The sequence below is a fragment of the Sinocyclocheilus grahami genome, unplaced genomic scaffold (assembly GCF_001515645.1).
Source record: "Sinocyclocheilus grahami isolate Dianchi unplaced genomic scaffold, SAMN03320097.WGS_v1.1 scaffold345.1, whole genome shotgun sequence".
In the NCBI taxonomy this organism is placed as follows: domain Eukaryota; kingdom Metazoa; phylum Chordata; class Actinopteri; order Cypriniformes; family Cyprinidae; genus Sinocyclocheilus; species Sinocyclocheilus grahami.
In genome coordinates, this window is record NW_015505524.1 from 497,658 (window position 1) to 508,661 (window position 11,004).

At 35.3% G+C, this 11,004-nt stretch overlaps 2 protein-coding genes across 2 annotated transcripts in view; both read left to right on the plus strand.

Moving 5' to 3' along the window:
* The first annotated feature begins 1,331 nt into the window (after positions 1-1,331).
* LOC107548247 (mitochondrial import inner membrane translocase subunit Tim17-B-like) lies at positions 1,332-5,867 on the plus strand. The gene is made up of 6 exons (XM_016228881.1): positions 1,332-1,356; positions 3,569-3,668; positions 3,778-3,841; positions 3,973-4,101; positions 4,745-4,855; positions 5,788-5,867. The coding sequence occupies exons 1-6, from the start codon at positions 1,343-1,345 to the stop codon at positions 5,865-5,867; spliced, it is 498 nt and encodes a 165-aa protein (XP_016084367.1). The 5' UTR covers positions 1,332-1,342.
* A 2,933-nt stretch (positions 5,868-8,800) lies between these two features.
* cacna1fa (calcium channel, voltage-dependent, L type, alpha 1F subunit a) overlaps positions 8,801-11,004 on the plus strand; it is a 39,472-nt gene continuing 37,268 nt past the window's right edge. The window contains exons 1-3 of the mRNA XM_016228882.1: positions 8,801-9,140; positions 10,401-10,593; positions 10,694-10,799. Coding sequence (XP_016084368.1) covers positions 9,122-9,140; positions 10,401-10,593; positions 10,694-10,799 — 318 coding nt within the window. The 5' untranslated portion in view covers positions 8,801-9,121. The remainder of the gene's footprint in view (positions 9,141-10,400; positions 10,594-10,693; positions 10,800-11,004) is intronic.

The following is an 11,004-nucleotide window of genomic DNA, read 5'->3' on the forward strand; positions in this document are numbered from 1 at the left end:
GAATGAGGTATTAAAGGGGTCATATGATGCTATTTAAATGTTTCCTTTCTCTTTGGAGTGTTACAAGCTCTTGGTGCATAAAGAAGATCTGTAAAGTTGCAAAAACTAAAGTCTCAAATCCAAAGAGATATTCTTTATAAAAGTTAAGAGTCAACCACGCCTACCTAAAACGGCTCGTTCTAACACGCCCCCACATATCTACATCACTATGTGGGAAGATTTGCATAACGCCGCCCAAATGTTCATGCAAAGAAAGAAGGCGTAACTTTTATTCTCGCTGTAGTATTGTTGCCGCCACCGCCATGTCGTGAAGGCGCTGTGTGTTTCGTTGTGAAAGCGAAACTACTTTGTTTGGTCTTCCAAAAGAGGACGATATCTGCTTCGTCATGCCTAGAGCTGATCTGTGCTGGTCGCTGAGGGAATACATCAACTTCGCGTAACATGGGGTTGCCGCAAGCCCGCCGGCCGCTCCTCCGTCGAATCCGCCGGCCGTTCCTCACTCTAGCCTCCGGCCTCCGTTCACTCAAGGTCACCGTGTGTGACGCTGTGTTTCATTGTGAAAGCGAAACTACTTTGTTTGGTCTTCCAAAAGAGGAAACTAGAAATCAGTGGTTAAGTTGTATTTACAACACTGTTCCAGAACAGTTCAACCCAAATATTCAGATGTGTGCAGCACATTTTATGGAGGACTTCCTGCTGATCCTGGTAGAGTAGACTACAGTAAAAAGACAGTATAAGTCATTATTATCCGTAATTATGTCCCCACTTAGAGTAGGGCTTCTTGTTTGTCATTTCTCCGATCACAAATAGACATGGTTTTATGTTTACGCAGCGCGATGCAATGCAACACAACGAAAAAAAGACTGTATAAGTCATTATAATCCATAAATATGTCCCCACTGGATGCAACGAATGCCTCGTTTGCTGTGAGAATAAAACAGATTAATAATCATATTTATCTCTTTTAACAATAGACAAATACAAAGAATAATAATAATCCAGTTATTATTTTAATAGTCTGCAGGCTTAGTGTCATGTGTCAAAATTAGTTACTGTACAATTTATTTTAATTCATTCATTCAGTTTAATTTTCTTATATAAATGCACCATGCGTTTCATTAGTAAATATCCTCCTAAAAGGGAAAAAATAAAAATCCCCTTAAATGACAAATAAAACAATAAAATAAATAAAAACTCTTAGGTATAAATGAAGGATTTCTTCTGTTGTGCTTCGGAAAATTTTTCTCGACGACCTTCCAGCGCGCGCGCGCACACACACACACACACACACACACACACAAACACACACTGTGTGAAGCAGTGTGTGCTCTCGGTTGCGTTCATGTTGGTGTCGATGTATGTCTCCGCGGTCATACAGTAGCTGCTGCTGTCTCAGTTCACGCACTGTTGACATATTATTACAGCGAGTGTTAGATAATCATGTTATCATGTGGGATCTCATCTCGCTGCAGTGCTCAGAAGTGAAGGGGCTCAATAAACTCGCTGTTTTACTGCACTTGCAGCTTTAACTTCTTGTTTAGTATCACATTACGTGCTTAAATGATTTATGCCAGTAATGCTTGACATAATCAGAAAAAAAATTGTTTTTTAATAGAACAGTTTATTGAAAAATTAGACAAAATATAAAATAAAATCTTTAAAAATGTTTGCAAATGTGATTTATGATTAGTATCATATTTGATATATGGTTTATGGCTTATATATATATATATGTGTGTGTGTGTGTGTGTGTGTATACACACACACAGTGTTGGGGAGTAACTAGTTACATGTAACGGAATTACGTAATTTAATTACAAAATTAAAGTAATTGTAATCAGTTACTAAGTAAAAATGTGTAATTAAATTACAGTTACTTATGAAAATGTTAAGGATTACAAAGGCGGTTACATCTGATTTTTTCTCACACACGCCCACATGCACATTTAATTGAGTTCTTTCATAAGTTGCAGTGGCTGCTCTAAAATATGAAACACCAATGTTTCAGTAGTTTCTAACATGCTTATCCGATAACTCTTATATTTCCTATAGGGTTTATGTATATGCTTTATTTTTTTAAGAGTAACTGTTTTTTTCTAAGGCATTGTTAGATTCCAGTGTTTCCTTTCATAGCCATGCAAAGATTTGATTTCAAAAACAGTATCATAGCTATTAAACTATTTCTTGTTATGATTTTAAATATGTATTTAACCTCAGAATGATTTAAAGCAGTGGTTCTCAAACCTGTCCTGGAGTACCCCCAGCCCTGCACATTTTGTATGTCTCCCAGTTGGGGGTTTGGTGCCTTGCTCAAGGTTCTCACCTCAGTCGTGGTATTGAAGGTGGAAGAGAGCGCTGGTATTCACTCCAAAATCAAAATGGCTTGATAATTGAGAGTGTTTTAGGTTTTTGGGGGATTTAAAAAAATGAGTGATTTTTTTTATCATTGTAGGGTGGTTGTGTCCACACACTGCTAAGACACATTTTTATATGCAAATGAAGATATTTTGCATCCAATGTCTTCTTTAAAATTAAAATATTATAGTCTTATTTCAAGTGATGAAGGAGTTTGAAAGTCTGACAGTTTTCAGTGTTGAGCACATACTGTAAGGTTAACCCTGCCTGGTTTACATGTTTGAAAATGATTAACAGTTGAAAATGTTAGAAATTTTGAAAAGTAATCAAATGTAATCAGTTACGTTACTTTAATAAAGTAATTGAAAGGTTACACTACTTATTACATTTTAAGTAGGGTAACTTGTAATCTGTAACCTATTACATTTCCAAAGTAACCTTCCCAACTCTGTATATATCTGTGTATATATATATATATATATATATATATATGAATGTGTATGTATCAGGTCTATATGGTTCATATATAGAGCTCAGTTTCGAGGAGGAAACATACATCAGTTTTACTCAGAGGCACAAATCTATGAAATTTGTTGCAGATGCTGATATTTATATGGCCAAAAAGTAATGTATCAATGAGATCTTTATAACAGTGTAGCAGTCTACTTACATGAAATGCATATGGATATTGGTTATCGCTCTTTATCTCCCAACAATAGGCTACATATCTTAGTCAGATGATGTTTAAATGTTTTTTGATCAAGCACTGTAGTTTTTATTGTGGGGGCAAAACATAGGCCTATACTATGCAATACAATGATGATGGAGAGATGTACAAATAAATGTTACAATTTGCTAGATAAAATACATTTTTCTAAAAACAATGGGTAAATGATCATCAAGTAACCTAATCACCTAATTTGATTACATCCAGTAAGTGTTTATCTTGAAATATTACTAACAATACTAACAATAAGACACGTGAACCACGACCTGATGATGGACGTTTTTACAGTTATACTAAAATCCTTTTACTTGCTAATACAGTATTAACTTTTATGTTGTAAGGCATGTAAAAGGCATGTTGTAGGTTGTGCACAACAGGTTTTTCAGCAAGGTTTTGATCATGTTGATAATTTCGAGGCCTTAGAAAGTAATGCATCAAATATGATAATGACTTAAAAATATAGCTCTTTCATTTCATATTTTTTAGTCCATGGAGGATAGTTGATGACTGTGGCGGTGCATTTACCATGGGGGCCATTGGAGGAGGGGTGTTCCAGTCTGTTAAAGGCTTTCGAAACGCACCTGTGGTAAGCTTCACTGTCACCAACAAAACAACTGAGCTTATATATTACTATTACTATTACTAATACACATTCCTATTCAGTTACTAATAATAAACACACTCTGTTACTACAGGGTGTACGACACAGGCTTAGGGGGAGCGCAAATGCTGTGAGAGTAAGAGCACCACAAATTGGAGGTGATGTTGCAGAATCATTTCTTGTGTTTGTTTATCGTGTTGTATAAAACTGTGTTGTGTATGACTAGTTTTAGCATTTTGTATATCAGTGATTCACTATAAATTGTGCTATGGGTCTGTTTCTCCTGTAGGTAGTTTTGCTGTATGGGGTGGGCTCTTTTCCACCATAGACTGTGGTCTTGTGCGTTTGCGGGGTAAGGAAGACCCTTGGAACTCCATCACCAGTGGAGCCATGACTGGAGCTATACTGGCTGCACGCAGTACGTTTAGCATGATAGTCGTTTTTCTTTTATCAGTGTTATTCCACAATATTAGACAATAAGGTTGGAATACGCTACACAGCTTTTAAAATACGAACAGATTTTAAACATACAGTCATTTTGTCGACTTTATTACAGAGATTACAGAGAAAAACGGGGCATCATACACTAAACGACTGAGGATTACACACTATAACAGACTACCACAACAAATTCAAGCAGAAACCTTGTGCCTCATTGCTAGGAGACTAGCATGAAAAATGAAAACAGTTTGTGTTCCAAAATCTTTTTAGAACATTAAACATGTTTAATGTCTTCCAACTGAAGCTAAAAAATGGTTGTCTGTTCCCATTAAACACTACACCGTTTTCTTTGAAATCTATCAACTATAGCTTCTGAATATCTGCAGTCTGACTTTCGGAAACTACTGTAGCATTGACTTGTCCAGACTAAAAATTAGGCCAAAAATCTACGAAAAAGCTGTGTAGTGTATTATAGCCTTGGAGATATATGAGATATAACAACCTACTGGAAATAGATCCATCTGATGATCTGTAGTATTAATAGTATATACATGCAGCATTAATCTCTGGTCTTGAAATGACCTCTGCAAGTGTGCACAATGTGCTTGTTTGTATTTCAGGTGGTCCGCTAGCCATGGTGGGCTCTGCGATGATGGGGGGAATTCTGCTTGCTCTAATCGAGGGATTCGGGATTCTTCTTACAAGATACACAGCTCAGCAGTTTCAGAATCGTGAGTTACACCTGTCAGAATAGGTTTGGATGATTCAGAGAGTTATTAAACTTCAAAGGAATCGTTTACACAACAATACCAATTCTGTTTTTGAGGATTACAACACATTTCTATTTTTCTTTGCAAAAATTTGAATTATTAGGTGTCAAACAAGAAAACAGGAAAAGTAATTAGTACAACATGGCCCTGATTACAATTTACCTCAAATGAAAAAAAAACAAAAAAACTAATTAGTACAGCAGGGTCACGATTGACCTAAAACGAGAAAATGGGAACTAATTAGTATGACGTGGCCACAGTTTATCTAAAATTAAAGAAAAAAATTATAATTTGAGGCCACAATATCTTGTTGTCCCCCACATGTTATGTGCAGGGCTACGTACTTTAAAACACTGTCTTTAACATACATGTACAGTATTTCATTGTAAAAGTTATTACCTTCCGTTTATAGTTTTATAATTAAAATAATAATAAAACACAACGACAACAACATTCATAATGAGTATTTTTGAAGCCAACAAGCAATATTTTTTTTCTAAAATCAATTTTATACCATGGTCACCTTAGTTCAAATCACATAAAGGCCCATTTGTGTAAATGATTGGGTGATGGTGACCAGTTCTGGATAATTATATATGTAATCAAATGTGTGATGTCAAACAATTTAACATGCGAGGCAACAGACAGGGTAACATAACAAGTTAACAACCAATAAGTCAGTGCAGTGTTGAGGCACGAGACGGATGAGGCAAAAGTCAAAGTCCTTGCTGATTTCACAAGGTTTGGAAAGCTACCTGAGGGTCTTTCCAGACATGAAAAAAAAAATCAGCTAAGAGCTTCATTATTGAAAGTGAGTATTTGAAATACACCTGGGTTCAGTGGCTTCACTGGTTGTCTATAATGATCGATCACAACTTTATACTACTTTTTAGATGAAGTGTTGTATTATGTTTGCAAAGAAGGGACATTGGCAGAAGTGGTCAGCAGCAAAAAAAGTGCCCAAGAAGTTTAAGACAAGTTCCACAGTAGCCCAATATGTTCACACGGTGGCCCTGGTCCCATTAGAAGGTGCTTTTATTGTTCTGGCATGTCTGTGGACATAAAAAAAATGGGTGAGTTTAAATATGTGAATCCTTCCACAGGTGTTGATACTAAACATTTGCATTGTTACTGATCAAAACAGGTTTTTCCAAGATATTTTATATCACACACTGTGCTGCCTGCCAGAGAAAACATTAGAAATCATAGAAAATCTAAATGAATATAAATGATTTTTTTATAATATATACAAGAAATGATGGATTATGCATGTGATGACAAATATAATGTATATCACATTGATTACTTTCCACATGCAGAACCGCCTGATGGCCTGTGCTTGAGAACAATATCCCCACACACAAGACCAAGTAGACACTTGGGTGTGTTAGGATGTGTTTCTTTCTTTCTTTTTAACATTACAGTGCATTTTTAAACTTGCAAGATATGTTCATTTGTATGTGTAAATCTAATTTTGTTTAGATCGAATGTGATTCTTGCAAAGGCTGGTATCACTGGGACTGCATGAGCAAGTCTGGAGGCAGTTTTTATTTGTCCTGGATGTAAGGCCCTGTGTAAATTTTGTATTTTTGATTAAATATGTTGTTTTTTTTCCAAGATATTTTATATCACACACTGTGCTGCCTGCCAGAGAAAACATTAGAAATCATAGAAAATCTAAATGAATATAAATGATTTTTTTATAATATATACAAGAAATGATGGATTATGCATGTGATGACAAATATAATGTATATCACATTGATTACTTTCCACATGCAGAACCGCCTGATGGCCTGTGCTTGAGAACAATATCCCCCCACACAAGACCAAGTAGACACTTGGGTGTGTTAGGATGTGTTTCTTTCTTTCTTTTTAACATTACAGTGCATTTTTAAACTTGCAAGATATGTTCATTTGTATGTGTAAATCTAATTTTGTTTAGATCGAATGTGATTCTTGCAAAGGCTGGTATCACTGGGACTGCATGAGCAAGTCTGGAGGCAGTTTTTATTTGTCCTGGATGTAAGGCCCTGTGTAAATTTTGTATTTTTGATTAAATATGTTGTTTTTTTCTATTTTGTCTTTTTCATGAAAACATTTCTAAATAAAACTTTAACGCAAATTCATTCGCTCTCTGTTTTGTGTTGTTCAGCATAATTTTTTTTACAGTAGTAATTAGGTTTACAGTAAATGTGCAAACTAATATATGGGATATTACTTTAGCTACTTAATTTGTGAAAATCACAATTTTGTTGTGTGAAGTTATACCAGCTATAAGGAATATGAAAGAAGGAATATGATGCAGAATCACAACTGAAACTTTATTATCCCAGATACACATTTATATAAATTACCAAATAAAACCATTTTATAGACCCAAAATGTAAAAAATAAAGTATATAACAAAAATACTAAACGGCTGTTGGCTTTACTTGGTGCGCATCCTAATGATAAACTGGCTGTAAACATCAAAATCAAACATAACACAGGACGCAATGATAATATACAAACTGTTGTGATAAATGAACTTTACTAAGACTATAATAATTTATACAGTGTATACAGTATAGGCCTAGTGTTTTGTTTTTATATTTGTTCATTCAGTTTCTTGAATGCCACTGCTAAATACACCTACTGTACCTGAAAAATAAGGCACTGTTTGTTTTATTTGCATATTATGTGTATTTGAAATGTATATCTTTGTCCTTAGATTTTTATCTTCACCCACTTTGGCCTTAATGTCTGCAATTCTGTTTTATTTGATATTTTGTTATCTTATATTGGTTTTTAAAATAGGGAAGTTAGTTACTGTTCAGACAACTTGCAAAATAGTAAAACCAACATGTGATTTTCCTCGCCCATCCCAAATATATATATATATATATATATATATATATATATATAGATTCAATTATGATGCAGTATATGAAGGATAGCAAAAAGTCAAGCAAGAAGTGAGATTACAGGATCAGGTGTGTATAACTATAGATGCCCAAATATAAAAACCGCAATATAATGCCTTGTAAATAGGATGTAGGTTAGTGTTATCCAATTCACATTTTTGCTTCATTCTATGGATTTAATTGTGCCTACACTTTATTCCATCCCTAAATGTGCTTGATTTTGTCAATCGTGTTTGAAGGATGTCTCTTTATCTGTTTGTTACATGACCAAATTTGATTTTTTTACTGCTTGTTTTGAGTTTTATTTAATGTTTCAAGTTGTTTACAGGCTGTTTTCACTCTTACACAGTGCCAAGGTAAAGACTTCTCTGTCATTGCAACACAAATGAGTGATCAAGAAAATGAATCATGGTTACATTCATGTGGATTGTGCATCACAAATTGGCATTATTATCTTATTTTAAGGAGAGATACGAACTGTAGTCATATATATATATATAAATGATCTAATAAACATTCATCTGAATATCTTTGAAGGTGTAACAGACCACAGATTTGGCCGATTCAATGAAATATGACACTATGCTAATTCTTACTTTATTTGAGGTAGGCTATTTAATATGTTTGAAGATCATTGCTTAAGTGTTCATTCCATCCAAAAAATGAAGGCATTTGTATTTCCTGCATATTTAATGTTTACAACAGCAGCTGCCTTGTATTTTCAAGAAGGGCTCGTCCATTGCAATGGTTATAATAAATAAACTTTCATATATCTGCAGTCTTTGTCTTTTCGTCTGCTACCGCTTAGAGGCGCTGTGATCATTAAAATGAATTTATAATAGGGATGTGACTCGTAAAGTTGAACTTCGTCTCATGTTCTGTTTTTCTTTTCCTTCGATTATTTGGTTAGCATGCTCCTCGTGTCTCCACCGCCCTGTAGAAAGGTTTGAGCACAATCATCCCCGTTAACCGGCTCACACGAGTTAATCCTGCATTCACGGTTTACCGCACCCGAGACCTGCGCTCACACGGGGAGACATTGGACATTTGTATTCTTGAATGAGTTTTACATATAGAACAATCCACGTGTTTTTATTCGTGTAAATACATTTAAGAAAAATATTTTGGTCTTTGGACCTAGCTTTTAAATTCCGTCTTTGGAGTCGCGTGCTTTCAGTGCAGCGCGCGTGAGCTGATTCACCTGCTCGAGACGCGCTTCCGCCTGATAGATATTGTCAGTAGCTACGAAAGGTGTTGTAAGTTATTGTTTCACATGAGTTCGTGGGAATAAGCAGCAGACGGTGTTGAAGAAGTCGTGGACATGGATGCGGTACCGAAAGGTGAGTGATCGGGCAAACACCTGCACTGAAACACTGCCAACACAGTAGATGACTTCCATCATTCAACTCAAATAATAAACAGGTTATTGACTAATTACATTTTACATTTTAAAATTCAAATATAGAAGTTAGCCCATATATTTTGGGTGCAGTAACCATTTAAAAAAATTTTAATTACATGTTTGCATTTGCAGTTCATATCCTTGCATTTCTTGCAATAGATAGATAGATACTGTCAGATTATATATAGATAGATAGATTTAATAATCCCTTTATAGCAATTGTAGTGTAATGTGTTGAGTTTGTAATGGGAATTGTGTTCTTGGAGTGTCAAATACTAGCTGTTTCTCTCAGAACTAGGTCACTTAGCCCGATCCCTTATAAGGCGTCTTAAGTGTACAGTATCTGTTTGCCACATCTGGCCTCTTTCTTTAACGTTGCTTAACATTTTTGTAAGGTTCTGTTGAATAGGGAATGCCAAATTTATTTTGCATGATTAACTAGTATGTGCAGTGTAGGTCAAATGCAACTTATATGCAGGTCATTGGTTTTGAAGAGGCTGCCAGAAGACTATTTTTTTAATGCATAATGTTTATTAAACATCATAGGCTCTACATGTTAGAAACTGATCACATAAATCTCACTGAATGCTAAATTATCTTCGCTCTTATTGCCTTTATAGTTCATCTTGAACACTTATTTTGTGGTCACTTTTGTGTTTTGAGATGTGAGCTGATCTCAAGAGTTCACCCCAAAATGTAAAATTTGTCATCATTTATTCTGAACACATATGAACACAAAGGAGAATTTTTGAATAATGTGCTGGTGCTGATTTGTAACTTGTCAGTTTGGTCACACTTTATTTTGGGGACCAATTCTCACTATTAACTATCAACTACAACTTTTGCCACAATAAACTCCTAATTTGCTGCTTGTTAATAGTTAGTAAGGTCGTTGATAAGTTTAGGTATGGGATAGGATTTAGGGATCTAAAATATGGTCATGCTGAATAAGGCATTAATATGTGCTTTATAAGTACTAATAAACAGCCAATATGCTAGTAATATGCATGCTATTAAGCAACTAGTTAATAGTGAGAATTGGCCCCTAAACTAAAGTGCTAGGCATGGCAGCCCTCATTCAAGTGTGAAACATATTTTTGTATTTATTTTTTTTGAGTGAAGTTATCCTTTAATATTTAAATTAGATGGAGATCATTTGTTGGCAACATAGTTTGAATAAGAAAACCCTTTATTTCAGATGGGGCCAGTTTGGCTGACCCCAGCAAGACGGACACACTCAACTCAACGGGTTCAGCAGGGCAAAGGAGAGCTGGAGGAGCCAAGAAGCACACACAAGCTAACAAATCAGCCCTTCGTGCACCCAGAGCTCTGTGCTGCCTCACTCTCAGCAACCCTATACGCATGGCAGCACTGGCCCTGGTGGAGTGGAAATATCCTTTTGCCCAATGTGTGTGTGTGTGCAAATCTGTGAGAGTGTGCATTCTCTTGTATGTTTTCAAGACAATTGTTTCCTTGACCTTAGACCTTTAAGCCTTTTGATATATTCATATTATTGGCCATCTTTGCTAACTGTGTTGCCCTTGGTGTGTCCAAACCATTTCCTGAAGATGATTCCAATGCCACCAACCACAATCTGGTGAGTGTGCATTGCAAACATTACCATGATCTGCCACAGTGAGTGAAGGCTGATTTCCCCAGCAACAATACTTCAAACCACATAATATACCTCTGTGCTCCACCCAAGCATATTCAGCTACTGACATTCATTCATATATATATATATATATATATATATATATATATATATATATATATATATATATATATATATATATATATAT